The following is a 16546-nucleotide window of genomic DNA, read 5'->3' on the forward strand; positions in this document are numbered from 1 at the left end:
CCTCTCTGGACTCCTGCCTGGCATCGCGGCCGCCCTCCCGAGCGGCCTCCCCGGACTCCTGCCTGGCTCCCTGTTTTTCGGGGTCACCCCATGGACTAGGACTTTGTTTTTTTTGGGTGTTTTTTTTTTATTTTTGTTCTTTTGCCTGTTTGGTCCGGGTTCCCCTTGTCAGTGTTGTGGTCCCCTGTGGTTGTCTTGTTTTTTGGGGTTTTCTTTCTTTCTTTCTCTTCTGCCTTGCCCTCTTATTTCAGACTGCTTCAGTGTATCGGCTTAACGGACTTCCCTCTGGACTACGTATTTTGGATCACCTCTGTTGGATGTGTTTGCTGGCTCTGACAATATTGAGTTTACCTAACACTTTTCAGCCGCATTACGCACGCCGTTTCTGACACTGAGTTCCAGATGCTGTAATACTGAGACAGATGTTTCCAGCTGTAGCAGCTGGCAGGCTGATATCTAGATCATCTGGGATTTCACACAAGGTCATCAAATGGAGCCATACCTAAAATATATCCTTCAACCTTATACACTCGAACTGCGCTATTTGAGGGGACAGTAATGGTAAGATCACCAAAAATTTACAATACATTCTACCACAGTTTTGATGGGACATAAATATAGTAACTTATTAATTTTAAAAGGAATTACTGATTATCACTTTATTTAGAATCAATTAGGAAAATACGGAGTAGGTAACCAGATTATTCCGTGTCCCTTTGTGCCTAAAGAATACGTGTACGTTCTGGCACAGTGATTGTTAGAAATAAGAAACAGCAACCCCCCAACGACCTCCACACAAATAGCGCCCTCTATGGAGCCACCAGTCGGTTGACAGGTAAGTTGGCTTTAGGTAAACAAAGGCTCAATCTTTGACCACACATTCCTCTAATGAACTTATACAATACAAAACCACGTAGCAGAAGAGCTGCACCTGTTTGGTACTGAACTGACAGTTTGTTAACGAATCCTTATCCCCAACATGGACACTATTCTGTGAACTTCTAAAGAAAGTGCATGCCCATTTGTGTTAAGGCATTTGAACCACTACAAACCACTGTTCTACAAGGAGATCCATACTCGACCTGACACGTGTTTGGTTTCAAAATAAAAAGCAACGAGGAATCTAAGAGTTTTTTTAGGATAACTCTCCCACTTCTGATCTCCACCCATCACCACTTAGTGCTTCGTCATTGTAGCTGCGTCACTGTCTCTCTGAGAAAACCTGCTCGATAGTCTCTTAACCTGTTCTGAAGGGAAACACCGGAATTATGGCATCAAAGTGAAGGTGGGGAAAACACACAAAGGAGACATCTGTTCAGGTACGACTCGCCTGCCTAGACCCCGTCACTGTTTGTATCGCACACCTTTTGCAATGACGTTTTCTTCATTTCCCGTTTCCTCACGGCGGGAGTTCGTCTGGAGTTCACTGCACCGCATTTAGAGGGGTTATGTCAAATACGAGGTCGGGGCTATTTGCTATTAGCCTACATAGAAAAGAAGAAAGCGTACTGTTGGCTTTCGAGTGGACTACATGACAAAAAAGATCAGAAAGTTCAGCACCAGGTTTGTTGTAAGGTTGCTTTCCCCAGCCCACATACTCTGGACCCCATATTCTTAAAAAGTAGTCCAATCATCAAACAGATATCCTATGGGAACTGGCTAAATGACAGAAGTGGAGGAAAATCTGTGGATATTGACTTGAGTAACTTGTTTCAGTAACCTGCATGGTTACATTGTTTACACTGTTGTTGCGTTTGTTTTTCTTTTATCAAAAGAAGCGTTCAGACCCATGTGTAACACTAGTCATCTATATGTTAACACATTATGATATGAAGTGCGATATATATGTCATTTATACTGCAAGGTTCACCTAGTTCTGTACTTTTTAAAGAGTGTCACCTGTCTCTTTTTTGATTCAACTATACAAACTCTCTATTGGTGTCCTCTCACATATATAAAATGATTATTTTACTCTTGTGTCTCTCCCTCCCTCTGACCTGGCTGCACTGTCTGGGACTGACCATGCACTGGGCAATGACCATCCACATGGATATGATGTGAGTATCTGATACCATTTTAAGTTGTATGGAAAAAGGTATTTGAGCTGTTGTTGTGGTATTTATCCGGCTTTATGAGGACTCTTCTGAGGGTATTGCACTGATATTTTACATGCAGTACATATGGACTAACACTTATTTTATCCTAGTATTTCCTAGATAATGCACAGTGCCTTAGATTTGTGATTCTACTGCCTATTTAGATTTGTGTTATTGCTCATCTACCTTATATTTCATTTTTATTATGTGGCATTCATGTGGACGGCAAAGTAAGAATTTCATTGTACAGGGAAACACGTTTCCTAACTGTGCATATAACAAACACTTTGACCTAACTGAAGACTCCTACTCAGCTGTGAAGAAGCATTTCATTTATATTTATGTTGCAGTTGTATGAAGACATAGCTCATCAGTCTTTATAGAGACTATTAAGTTTTAATTGTTGATGACTTCTGTCTGATATGGTCCTCCTCCCGGGATTTCACTGCAGAGTTTAAACTCCTCATGCATCACTGTCGGCGCTTAGAATGTGTCTTCATTAATCTGTATGTAAACATGTCTGCTGTTGCTCAAACTTGACTATTCCTTTATATCCCAGGAAGGAAAGTGTGTACTTTATTTTATGTAAGTTATTTTTAAAAAAATGCATGACATCCTTCTTACATTCAGGATCAAATTGATTTGAACAAGAAAATGTGACAGAATCCCACTGAGAGCTTTAGTGGCTGAAATTACTGTACACTGCTGTTGTTGACCTGCTCATGCTCACATCAATACTAGTTTTGGGAGGGGTGAGCGTGTCACTCCGAGGCATCTGTAGCAAACACCTCTTTATCTCTCATGAACACATGTTCCCAGCATGCATTAGGCTGCAGCTGTGTGTCGAGACAGAGTGGCGGGGATTCCCTCTCTGTCACGGCAAATAATTTAATGTTGACAATAATGTCGAACTGAGTATTTGATCTTTTACCACATAGTTTAGTTTTTTGTTATAAAAACAATCAAGATACACATTTATACTCGTGTATGGCATCAATCAGACGTTAGTAGTGTAATTATTGATGCAGTGTTTAATATTTTGTGTATGATAACGAGACACATTTAGTTTTTACACCAGTCCCATCACTAACTGTTCTGTCACATCAGCATGTGACATGCAGCATGCATGTGAAAAGTTCACTCATTCATCCTCTGACCACCAGGTGGCATGCTAAACTGAGACAACCTAGCCACCCACAGCTAGCATCTGATGATCACACACAGTGCTGCATCTACTTATGTGGCCTAGAATATCTGCTACAATTTGTTCATTGCACTGTGAGCCTTGAAGCTGGGTACAGTGTATTTTTAAAGAGTGTTTTAAATATCAAATGACATCCAAATGCATTTCAGTTCTAATGTGACCCATCGCTTTGCATCACCTGTTTATGCAAATGTTTGTCAGTTTTACTAACTGCACAAAATACATGATTAATTTTTAGGAGAGTTGTCCTGTGCTGTTTTCTATATTGTTTTGTACCACATAACGTCCATACTCTTCCCTTTGAAGAAACATTGCACTGTGTAATTTAAAGTCTCTAAGCTGTGAGAGAATTTAGACTCGGCCTAAAACAAAGAGGAGGAGCCATACACCTGCTGGCAGAAAGGGGAAGAAACATGGAATGTTCCTGGTTCATAAATACTTCATAAGGGTGCACTGTGAATGTTGATGTGCAAAGCTCACATCCTGAGCACAAATAAAAAAAAAAACATTTGCAGCCTTGAAAAATATTTTTCAAGGTTGCAAATGTTGTTTTATATAAGATACGGAAGGGAATGTGCTGTAGTGTGTGATGTGTACCTAGATGCAGTATTGAAAGTCAAAGAGAGATGAACTGGGTGGAAGTGCTATGGGGCATTATGTAATCACTGAGCGAAGGAGCCAGAGAGGGATAAAGATGTTGCAAATAAACATAACCCTCGTGCACTCAGCTGGAGTAACGCACTGCGCCGTCATATGTGCATGCTTGCCCGTGTTTTTGAACAAATGAGCAAGAGTAGCAGGGGAAACAGAAGGCATGTGTCAGTGTTTCTGCGTGCGTCTGCTGTGTGTGAGTGGGTCGTCTGAGTCTGTGGTTCCAGCCTGTCAGTGTCTCAAGGGACTGTGGGTCTGTGAGTGCTGCTGCTGCTCATCTCCTCTCTCTGTTCTGTCTCTCCTCCCTCTCCTGGGTCCAGCTCAGCACCTGCTATTTGCAGTAGGCACAGGGCAGGGCAGGGGTTCCTAAGCAACTGGAGGCAGAGCGAGTAGTTTCCTATAGTCTTTGTTTCTCTCCGTCGCTGTTCTTCTGTCTTTCTGACTTGGTTGTTCCATGTGAAACTGAACCAGAGGAAACGGTGCACAAAGGAACTACAAAATTTTTTTTCTTTTTTTTTGTACCCAAGTAGAATTAAGTAGATTCTTCATGTTAATACATTACATTAATAAGTTGTTACCACCACCACTTTGAACATTTTGTAGTACTGCAGATGTGAAATTATTTTGGTCTGTGGTCCAACGAAAAAAGTAATTATCTGTTACTGTAGAGACATTTTTTTATTTCCCATCTTATAGTTTGGCATCTTTCTTGTTTAGTGCTATTTAAATAAGTTTTTATAGAATAATCTTTAAACTAGTATGTTTTTCTTCAGCGAGAAGCAGCTAAGTTGCCCAGAAATGACACTGCTGTGCATGCGATGCCACATGAACTTTTCTCTGTGAAACTAAGGTGATGGTGCCCTACCCTGTGCGGCTGAGAATAATGAACCCCTTATGCTACACCCCCCGCCTGTGAGCTATATGGCCCTAATGGGGTCAGGCATATGAGTGGGGACCATGCCAGCGGCCCATAAAGACAGCTTGTATGTGTGTGTGTGTGCGCGCGTGCGTGTGCATGTGACCAGATGCATGTGCTTGTTTGTTTTTGGATTTAAATAAGATGGCTGAGGCGCTGTTGTTGGACAGGACTTTTTCAGTAGGCACTGATTTTCCCATTATTTTGAAACTGTGCCTCTTTCAATATCTAACCAGTTGTCTCAGAGTTGCATTGCTGACACCTTCACCATGAATACACCGTTGTTGCCTGAGATGACTGGACGACTTCGACGTGCATGCCTGCTGTTAGTGGACATTGTACCTTGTTAATGATTGCGCTGGTTGGCAGGCCTCCCTCCACGCCTGTTGGGAATTTTTGAAATGAGGCTTAGTGTAATGTACCAAATAGTGATGAGCTGTGTATTAAAAGAAGACAAGTAATGTAATATTTCCTGCTATTATCAAAACATTAGAAATCTGCTATAAATCTACAGATGTGCCAGTTATGTTTTCACACTTGGATTACTGCAGCATTTTCATATTAACCCTGTATTTTTGTTAGCACAGACTTGCATTTAGTGGCATGAATCTAGTTCCAATCAGCCTTACATGAAAGCTGTGTGCACCTCGTCCACATCGGCGCGCTGCTCTGTTCTCATCTGGTCCCCTGAAGTCCAGGCTCCAGCGGGAGGCTCCGCCCCTTTACGAGCGTCGGACACCTTCAGCACAACAAAGTGCGAGTCGCCCCGCAACATTGTTTCTGCTCTGAACGTGCGGAATATAGGATTTTATCGGATTTGGGCTGTTTGCTTTTCTGTCGATGCTAATCCTATAGTAGGTAAGCTAAATTTGAAATTGTTGTTCCTCTGATGCCGGGGACGAGTTGGTGTTTGATTTGCTGTACATTCGGCGCCATTTTCATACACAGATTGTTTAAATATCCTGGCACGTTGGCCAAACGCAGTCCATTACTGTTTTGCGGTTTAATAGGGGGAAAAAAGTTGGAAATGTTTGTCGCATTACCACGCGACATTTAAAAGACGATTTGCTCAAACTGATGAGAATTATTAGCCTACATCGTGCCCAAAGGTAATATATAACATAGGGTAACAACATCTTCATAAATCAAAAGTGGTCAGTAAGGCGGAGGCGGCGGCGCCTTCCGCGTGTGTTGTGTGAAAATGAATGGGCATGCAAGTTACTACTCTGCTATAAGCGTGCACATTTTAGTAAGATGGATTATTTTTTTAAATATTGTCCAGTAAAGGCTCATCTTCACATGCATTCTAGTACAGATGTCAGTATGATGTATAAAGGAATTAAATCTGAACGTTAAGAACTGACTGGAAGTGACATGATGGTCACATTTCTGTAGCCTGAATCATTCATATGTCAAATATTTATTTTTTCAGATGACGCACATGTGTCTCCTCATGTCAGGATGTTTTTAGTCTCAGGTACCGTTCTGCGAGGTGTGTCTGCTCAGGTGGTTGTTTTTTTTTCCCGTGCTGTTTCAGAAATGTCTCTGCATTTGGGTTTTGTTTTCTGCTTGGCATGGCTTGTCTTTACCTCCAGAGGAGTGTGTGTATGGGGTTAAAGATCCACCTTTGGTGGACGGTGGCATATGTGTCTGTTCCTGTGCGTAAGCAGGCCTGTACTACCCATAACACACTTAAGAAAAACTCATCCAATAAGTCTTGTCTGCGTTAATAATACTGCTGGATATATGTATCTGTTATCAAGCACTGCAGATATGACGCAGAAAGGATGAAGAACAGACAGAGGCAGCTTTAATGCAGTATGACTGCCAAGTGATTGCAACAGAAGTAAACAGGGGTTAAAACAAAAAAAACTGACAGCAATAAGGCGTGCATGCTCGGGGTCTCCTGTACTGCTGTTAACACAGAGCTGCTGAAGTGATGCTGAAGGATGTGTTTGGCTCTGCTGTGTGAGAGTGAGGTCACTAAGGTCCAAGAAGAGCTTGCTGATGTTAATCCTCTTTTGGGAGTTATGCTGCATTCATGCTGTTAGACTACCACGCTGTGTGAGTGTATTAATAGGGTGCAGACTCCACACACTGATTCCGTTTGCTCTTTTTTTATTATGAATGAGGGAGTCTGTGGCTTTGAGTCTCAATAAGACCCTGTTAAAAAAAAACATTTTATACACAAACATTTTTAAGATCTAGTTGCAGAATAATTTTATTCCATTGTGATTAATTGAATAACTGTGCAGCCATTTTTAAAATTCCTCGACTAATGAATACTACTGTGTAGACACAAATCTGGATTTTGAGCGTCCAACATAAAAAGAACACTTCTTTCATAATGTGTGCTAATGTACAGATATACTGTTCCTTTAGTGGGCTTTTGCTGACAGGAGGTTGGAAATGGATTCATAATTGCTTTCAGGGTGACCACAGTAAATCAATCAAACTACTTCATTCTTTTCCCATGTTGGTTCATATTACAGCATCAGACTCAAATGCCATCTGTGTGTATCGATTAGTTCAGAACTGGGTTTAGGATAGGGTTGCACAGAGAGCTTGACTAAAATAAACCTTTGTAGCCTAATATCCTTTGGTTGAATATACCCCAGTTCACACAAGAGCTATGGTGTCACAGAATCCCTGATTCGTTCACAGTTTGGTCACATTTTTAATTTGTTGCAAGTCACTTTATGTCTCGCCGTAATCTTGAAATATGCAGTATTAGATTAGACTTCTGAATCCCTTATAAAAAGGCAAATGTGTTGACTATTATGCCTACCAATATACTGTGTATTCATGATGATGCTGGGCAGGTTTGTGTTTAACTGAATATACGAACAGTTTAGCCAGGCACATGTTAGTGTGTATGCTGGCATGTGTGTCTCTGTTTACTTAGAGAGGTTAATAGAAGCCACCATGTGGCCAGAAGACTGATATCTTGGCCTTTGTTTCAGTTGTGTTGACTTTCAGCCAGGTAGGCGGGGCCCCACATAAAACCATGAAACAGCACAGCTGATAGCCACTGTGCTCCTTCCCGCTCTTCTCCCTCTCAGAGAGACAGAATCAGAGAGGAGAGAGACAGTGAGACAGACACTGTAGCAGGTAGATGTATAGATAATCTAAGTCCTTAAGTCCTTAAACCTACTCTTAGTGCCCAGGAAACATGCTTTATGTCCAAGTATTTCTACAAATCAAAGTTATTTTGGAACTCGTGTTACTTGTCAGTCAGTGACCAGTATTGGTCAGAAAAGGGCAATGAATTCACTCAAAACAAATTAAAACATTCCTCTATTGTCTTAAACACTAAGATGTAAGTGTAGTCCTCTGTTTGTGTTTTGCGGCTGCACATGCTTGCACGTGCATATGCATGTTGTGTGCACACAGTGCACTGAACAGAAATAGGTATGAGCTCATCTGTAAAGGCTAACTAATGACTCCCTGCATCCTGAGCACATGTAGCTATTTATATGCTATACCTCCTCCTCCTTTGCAGGCTCAGCCCCTTTCAGCCTTCTCATCTCATTTCATCATACAAGCACAGCAGCAGCATTACAGCATCACTGGCAAATAAAATAAAGACTTTGGTATCTAGACAATTCCTGAAAATATCATTTTAAACCTGATGACTTGGGTTAGTGGGCAATTAGTGTGTTTTGGTATTAGTCACAGATAAGTAATCGGGCTATCATCAGTCAGAATGTTTTTGCATAATTTTAATAAATAAATTTTAATGAGATCAACTGGGGCTCACACTGTTAATGTTATTTACATTTAAGCATAAAATATTCATTGAATCCCCTAAGGTCCCATTCTCTTTCCTTTATGTGAAATTCACTGAGCCAAATAAATAAATATCCCTCAACTTTAAAATGATCTTCCTGTGGGGACAATACATTCAATTAAGAGTCATAGAAACGTGCAGTAAATTTCCAGATTCAACTTCAGCCCTGGTGTTTGCACCTGATCCAAGCAGCTCTTTTTTGAACTCTTGCTAGACGGTGGCCTACTTCATCTATAATTTATCTCATTAGAGACAGTAATTATGTAGCATTGAGGGCAGATTTTATTTATTTTTTTTTTTTAGTATAGCAGTATTTCATCTAATTACTTCCACAACAAAAAAGAAACATGCCTCATATTACAAGAGACTGATGCTCTGTTGAGAGGTCCTGTGGTGTGGCTGCCCCTATCTTAATTGATCATGAGACAGGTTAGCGCTGCTCAGCTGGCAGATAGCAGAGATGTTAGATCGGCAACACAAAATGGAGGAGGCAGCAGACACAAGCTCAGCTGGTCCATTAGGACCATGTCTGTTTCCTGACAAGCAGAATTGAGATGACAGAGTATTAAAAGACCCAGATGAGCCTGTGAGCATTGATGCATACTGGTGTGTTTGTGTGTGTATGTATGTGTGTGGTGACCTAGGGAATATATGGGGTCTTGTGGGGGGAAGGGTAAGCAGGATTAGTTATAGTGTGCGGCACAGTTATTGGTCACTGGACGCAAACAATGGGAGGGCTGAAAAGGATTTGGTCTGTGTGTGTACTCCCTCCTCCTCCTCTCCTCCTGTCCTGTAGTGCCAGTATGAAGGAAGGGTATGGTATAGGGGGCCAGCCTGCACCCTTTGGGATGGCTCTGTACATCTGGAAGATTGACTTGTCTGCCTGTCTAGCTTTTTCCCTCCCCCACTCCACACAAAACAGGAGGGGGCATTGAACTACATATGGAAAATACAAACACAGCTACATTAGTCACCGTTTAGACAAGGGGTAAGTCCCAGTTCCCTTAGCTACATCCACGTTTCCCTCACTTACATCTTTTCTTTGTGTCTTAGTCCTATCCAAGTAAAATTCAAAGAAAAATGTGAGGGGAGAGGAATTGAGGAAAAACATTTTAGTCATGAGACATCCTTTCTTCCTATCCTTCATCGGAAGTATCCAGTCACCAAATGACTTTCAAAGAGGTGGGCCAGTCCATGAAAGACCGCAGCGAAGGATGGTCTTGTGTATCCTCACTCACGGCTCCTCGAGGCAGCCTCCTTAGAGCTCTGGGACGCCCTTTAGATGATGAGCGATGAACAATCAAATAGGGGAACTGTGATTTACATAAGGCCTAGTACACAGGGTGGGTATCTCATTGAAGTTAGGAGTTGACTGTATAGTGAGTCACTGTGACTGATAAATCTCACTTATAAGAGGCGTGTGATTGCTTAATACCTCCAGTGTATTTCAGCCCATTGTGTGATTTAAACAGATGGCTAGAACTTTCTAAATATATCATATCTGTCTTCTCCCTACCACACCTGTGAATCAGTCACGTTCATTAAAGACCTTTGTCCTGTGACTGTGAAACAACTGTGATAATAAGTAAATTAGGCAAGTGTGCCTGTACTTCTACATATTAGTAGTACTCTTCATAGCTTCTCTACAGTCAGGTTGAAAAGACCAGTAGGTAAAATGTTTGCTGTTAGCTCTAAAAAAAATGCTCTGCATTGAAATGGACAGTATGGATAAAGTCCTCTTTTGCCATATGCCCAATATAGTCCACCCAGAAATATTAATAAAATAGTGACTGTAGTATAAACAGTATTAAGAGTTGGCTAGTGTCGTCTCACGGTGTATAGCATCCTTTCACCCTAGTTCTGTGTGTAGCCTATTAAGTTGGTGTGGATAATCTTTGCCGGATGGGTGTGTGCGGGAACCAGGCATGCTTGGTGAGGATGAGCTAATAGGCAGCTCCAAAGCAGAATGCCTCCTTTGAGATTTATTGGGTCTGTCATAGGCAGTGGTGTAAGCTCACCCTCAGAACTCCATGTAGACACAAACACACAAGGCTATTGTCTGATAAAGTGATATTTGTTTATGCGTAAGTATGTGTGTGTTTGAGTTGGAATATAATCTGTGGGTGGCAGTTGGCTGCATGTTTTATAGAATAAGTCTGTCATGCCAGTCACAGTGGGCAGCTGACAATAAATTTAACCAGCAATGCAAATTACTTATTGTAAAAACTGTGCATGATAAATTGCTCTTGATTAGAGCATCATCATCTAAAATCAAAGTATTAAGGGGGAATAAAGAAGCATCCTTAGAGGATATCCTGTCCTACTTACCCATGATGAAAGATTAAAATTTCTATTACATCTTTGCTGTGTATTGAGAGAAAAGGCCAAAACAACTGTACGACTCTTTTCTTATAATTTGGAATTTAATAAGTTAGAAGATTCACACTCTCTAAAATTAACAAGAAATTTCCTTTTGTTTACTTCAGACTAGCACGTATCAGCATCGTCTGGGATTTAACACAACAAAATATTTTGGACCATTTTTGGTGTTTGCGGAGCTGCAGCTGCTGATTATTTTCACTACTGATTAATGTGCCAATTATGTTCTAAAATTGTTCTATATAGAAAATTGTAACAAATGCCCATCACAATGGGGCAGTTGCCTGTCTTAAGATATTCACTCACACCATAAAATAAAACAAAAGCAGCACATTAATCACCTGAAACGGTGTGTTTTTATATTGAAAAATGCATGAAATAAAATTGGTGCTGATTTATTTTGTTAGTCAATTGATCAATTAACCACTTGGTTTCAGAGCTAGTTGTTTGTTATAGTCCTTAAGCATGAACCTTAGTGGTTTACTGAAAACATCAGCATTGTATCAGCGTAGTATAGTCTGCGTATTCTACTGTATATGTGTGCTATTGACAGCAAAGTGAAGTATAATGTTTCTTACACACAGGCTGCTCCTAATCTTGTTTGTTGTGTTCCAAGTAAAGGCGTGCTGTGCACCCTCACACTGTACAGCACCACGACCTTTTTCCATCTATGACTCCCTTCTGTTCTCCTTCCCAGTGGCTACCATGACAACAGAGGCAAGTGTGGTGAGTGAGGCGGACACTGAGGGCAAGCAGAAGGCTAGTGGCGCCGAGCCCGAACCTGACCCAGAGAACAAGCAGAAGCCAGAGGAAGCAGCGTCTGAGCCAGAGGGGGAGCAGTCGAGCAAGAAGACCCAGGAGCAGTCTTCTGAACCTGGGCCTGCAGAAGCAGCAGCCTCTCCTGAGGAGGAGCAGCTGAAGCCTAGTACCAGGACCTCAGCAGGCAAAGGCCTGTCTCGCCTCTTCTCATCTTTCCTCAAACGCCGCTCACAGTGCTCTGAAGGAGAGGGGTTTGAAGCAGAGAAAGCCAGGGAGGAAAAGGCGGACAAAGAGGAAAAGGCAGACAAGGCAGAAGAGGAGAAGGAAGAGGAAAAGGTGAAAAGTGAAGAGAAGGAGGCTAAAGAAGAAGTGGAACAATTAGAGGTAAAACAAGTGAAAAAGAGAGATGAAAAACAAAAAGAGGTAAAAAAGAAAGAAGAAAAATTTGAGAAGGGCAGTAAAAAGAAAAAGAAGAAAGTAGAGGAAAAGGATGAGGAGAAGGTGAAAAAGGACGAGGCAGAAAAGGAAGAGAAAAAGGTGAAAAAAGAGGAACAAAAAGAGGAGGAGAAAACGCAGAAGACTGTAGAAAAAGCGGAAGAAAATTTTGAGATAAAAGACGAAAAGAAGGAGACTGCTGAAATTAAAGACAAGGAGACAGAGGCTGGAAAAAAGGTGGAAAAAGTAGACAAGAAGGTGGCAAAGAAAAAAGAAAAGGAGCAAAAGGTAAAGAAGAAGGAAGAGGAAAAAGCAAAGCGGAAAGCAGAGGAAGAAGAACGTGTAAGAAAGAAAGAAGAGAAAGCAAAGAAGAAAGAAGAAGAAGAAAAAGCCAGAGAAGCTGAAAAAGTAAAGAAGAAAGAGGAAGAAAAGTCAAAAAACGAGGAGGAGGAGAAGGTAAAAAGGAAAGAACAGGAGAAAGTAAAGGAGGGGAAGAAGAAAGAAGAGTCAAAAAAGAAAGAAGACCAGGTGAAAGAAGAGGCAAAGGACAAAGAGGAGGAAAAAACAGAAGGAAAGCAGAAGAAGGAAGAGGAAAAAGGGAAGAGGAAAGAGAAAGGAAAGAACAAAGGAAGGAAGGTGGAGAGGGAAATGAAAAGGCTGAGTGAGAAGAAGATGAAAGCACCGATTGCTGCTCCGGAGCCTGAGCTTAAAACTGAGCTAGACACTGAACAGGCTCCTGATCAGCACTCAGTAAGCAGCGCAGAGATACAGGTGAGTGCATCTCTGACAAATGACACTTGAAGGACCGAAAGTCTAAGATTTAGCTTTCTTGCTGAGAGTTAGGTGAGCGAAATGATAGCACTCTTGTGAGTGTGCTATAAATCATATTACTGCTGGAAAGTCTATATGTTAGTCACAAATGCAAAAGGACAAAAGTCATTGTCACTTTTTTCCTGTATAGAAATTCATAGTTCAGATTTGACTGTTGTAGAGGACTCACTTTTTTGTTCTCATGAATATTTGATGAGGTGGCAGCTTGCACAGAAAAAGTAATTATGCTGCTTTGAGCTGAAAGCTTGTTCTGATCCATGCTGCTGTGAAGTAGCGGTAGTGTCAACAGCAGCATATTTGGTGTTTACCAGTATTTGTAGTTTAATTATAGCACTGACATAATTTCTAAAAACAGCACATTGTGTCCTGCCACATTCTTTTCATCTGTACTTGACATACGTTGCATGTTGTGTGTTGACTACCAGCTAGCTCAAGAGGATAACAAAGAGGAAGCTGAGATGTTGGACGAAGTGAAGGAAGAGGACACAGAGAAAAGAGAGGGAGAACCTGCAAATCATGAGAAAGAAAGTCCAGAAGAAGAAGAGGCAAAAACGGAGAAGACAACAAAGAAGGCAGAAGAGGCCAAAGGCTCCAAACGTCAGAAGACCATGCAGTGCCAAGTCACCTTACTGGATGACACTCAGTTTGAGTGTGAACTTGATGTAAGAAACTTCCCAAATTTCAATATGTCCTTGTGTTTGTTTAATAACTGTCACCCCAGTTAAACATTAAATTGCTATGAAGACTGAAGAATATCTCCTTCTTCTATTAATCTGTCTGCCTGTCCCTCTATTGTTTAGAAACATGCAAAAGGTCAGGAACTTATTACAAAAGTGTGTGACCATGTTAACCTGCTGGAGAAAGATTACTTTGGCCTCGCTTACTGGGAAACGCCAACTAGCAAGGTAGGCAGTGTTTTTTTTCTCCTGTAAATTTAGCTACATTGCATAACCAGGTACTGTACATGACGCTGACAAGATATTTGTTGAGAGCAGCTGGTCATTTTTTCTTTGTTTTCTGCAGACATGGTTGGAACCCACAAAAGAAATCCGGAAACAGGTTTCTGGTGCCGTGTATGAGTTTACATTCAGTGTCAAGTTCTACCCTCCTGATCCAGCACAGCTTACTGAAGACCTCACCAGGTACATGTCTCTAGTGTTAAAGGAATCGTTTGGCATTTTGGGAAATCTGCTGGTTTTCTTTCTTGCTGAGAGTTAGAGGATTGATACCACTCTCACGCTTGTTTGTTAAATGCAGTATAAAACTAAGCTTAACACAAACTGCTAGCTGTTTCATCCTGCTTCTGGCCTGTATGCTAAGCCAAGCTGTTGGCTTCAGCTTCATATTTAGCATGCAGACAAGAAAGCAGTATTGGTCTTGTAACTCTAAAGCAAGCATGTATTTCCAGAAATATCATCAACACAATAAAATCTTGTATTATCTCTCATGAAATGCAGAATACATTTTATCTTATAAGTAGGCTTATTTTTCTTTCACATCTTCTCCAGGTACTTTCTGTGTCTCCAGCTGAGGAAGGACATCATGCGTGGAGTTCTTCCCTGTTCCTTTGTCACACTGTCCCTGCTGGGCTCCTACACAGCCCAGTCAGAGCTTGGAGAATATGACCCGGAGCTTCATGGAACAGACTATGTTAAAGATCTGAGCCTTGCCCCTGGACAGAGCAAAGAGCTGGAAGAAAAAGTGATGGAGCTGCACCGCACATACAGGTAATCAAAGGAGACACATAGCAATGACATAGTTAACACATAACTTTGATCTAGTTGGTGTGAGTGCAGTTCAGCAGACAAATCTTCAAGAACTTCTGTATCATTGATGTTTATGTAACTAACTGTTTAACAAATGAATAGACTTTTCACCCCTTTTATTTATGTATTTCCAGGTCAATGAGTCCAGCCCAAGCAGACATGTTGTTTCTGGAAAATGCCAAGAAACTTGCCATGTATGGAGTTGACCTGCACCAAGCCAAGGTATGGTGTTTTTCAAGTTATTGCACATTTGGATGAATGCTTTGTGTGTTTTGCAGCAACATGCTTGTATTTCATTAGCAGCTTCCACATTTTAATTATAAAATTGATGTAGGCCCTTTTTTTAAAAATAAATAAATAAATAACATAACTGGACATGACTGGACAATAACCCTCAGTGCAATACCTGTGTGTGTGTGTGTGTGTGTATACATTGTACAGATTATACAGACTCGTACAGGTCTCTAGCTTTAAGTACTCTGTTTTTATTCCTATATATCTCATTTCAATAAACATTCCTTTGTTTGTCTGCGTTGTTTACTGTCTGTTTATACTGCTTATTTTGCATTGTTTGCACTGTTTGTTGCTTGTTAATACAGCTTATTTTGTTATATTTCACAGCCTTATGCTGGTTCACTGTTTACTTGCCCCTTGCATGGGGATATGTACATGCAAACTGAGAGCCGATGTACCAGAGTCAAATTCCTTGTGTGTCCGACACCTGGCCAATAAAGCTGATTCTGATTCTGAACTCCATGGTATCATAGCATGAGAAAGGCTGCCTCCTGGTGAATGTTTATTGCAAATGCAGGTTAAGTGTGAAAGTATGTAGTGTCACTTTGGTCATACCTGTTTATGTTTTTGTGTGTGCAGGATCTTGATGGAGTTGACATTACACTGGGTGTTTGTTCCAGTGGTCTTATGGTTTACAAGGACAAACTGAGGATCAACCGTTTCCCTTGGCCTAAAGTGCTCAAGATCTCTTACAAGCGCAGCAGCTTTTTTATCAAAATAAGGCCATCGGAGGTAAATTTCTTTTGCTTTGTTTTTGTTTTGTTTTGTTGTTGTTGTTTCTTACTTTTCCTCATCCTTCTAAGTCACTCTAATCACATATCCCATCCATCACTGTTATAAAGTCTATAGAGCCAATGTGTATAAATTTTGGCTATACACATTCATTTAGCTTAACTTAACAACTGCTTAATCAATCTGTTATCTTAACTGAAACAGTAGATAATACAGCAATTCTAGTGTTGATTCCAGACAGTTCTGTAAATTTGCATGTTTATCAGTGGTACAGTCAGGGAAAAAATTATTTGAACCCCAGCTGATTTTGTAAGTTTGCCAACTAACAAAGAAATGATCAGTCTACAATTTCAATGGTAGGTTTATGTGAACAGTGCGAGACACAACAATAACAAATAAATACAGAAAAATACATTACAAAAAAAAAAGTTATAAAGTAATTTGCATTTTCATGAATGAAATAAGTATTTGATCCCTTTGCAAAACGTGCTTTAGTACTTGGTGGCAAAACCTTTGTTGGCAATCACAGAGGTCAGACGTTTCTTGTAGTTGGCCACAAGGTTTGCACACATCTCAGGGGGGATTTTGACCCACTCCTCTTTGCAGATCCTCTCCAAGTCATTAATGTTTCGTGGCTGATGTTTGGCAACTCGAACCTTCAGCTCCCTCCACAGATTTTCTATGGGATTAAGG

General features: G+C 40.9%; 2 protein-coding genes across 2 annotated transcripts in view; one reads left to right on the top strand and one right to left on the bottom strand.

The window, feature by feature from the left end:
- Nucleotides 1-1558, bottom strand: part of LOC109971673 (potassium channel subfamily K member 5-like) — a 10620-nt gene extending 9062 nt beyond the window's left edge. The window contains exon 1 of the mRNA XM_020620067.1: nt 1365-1558. Coding sequence (XP_020475723.1) covers nt 1365-1388 — 24 coding nt within the window. The 5' untranslated portion in view covers nt 1389-1558. The remainder of the gene's footprint in view (nt 1-1364) is intronic.
- Nucleotides 1559-5481: 3923 nt separating this feature from the next.
- The window catches only part of LOC109971703 (uncharacterized), a 30623-nt gene continuing 19558 nt past the window's right edge, over nt 5482-16546 (top strand). The window contains exons 1-9 of the mRNA XM_020620115.1: nt 5482-5725; nt 11734-12332; nt 12831-13001; nt 13487-13723; nt 13862-13966; nt 14085-14203; nt 14570-14788; nt 14962-15049; nt 15701-15853. Coding sequence (XP_020475771.1) covers nt 5497-5725; nt 11734-12332; nt 12831-13001; nt 13487-13723; nt 13862-13966; nt 14085-14203; nt 14570-14788; nt 14962-15049; nt 15701-15853 — 1920 coding nt within the window. The 5' untranslated portion in view covers nt 5482-5496. The remainder of the gene's footprint in view (nt 5726-11733; nt 12333-12830; nt 13002-13486; nt 13724-13861; nt 13967-14084; nt 14204-14569; nt 14789-14961; nt 15050-15700; nt 15854-16546) is intronic.

The sequence above is a fragment of the Monopterus albus genome, unplaced genomic scaffold (genome assembly GCF_001952655.1).
Source record: "Monopterus albus unplaced genomic scaffold, M_albus_1.0 scaffold232.1, whole genome shotgun sequence".
NCBI lineage: Eukaryota > Metazoa > Chordata > Actinopteri > Synbranchiformes > Synbranchidae > Monopterus > Monopterus albus.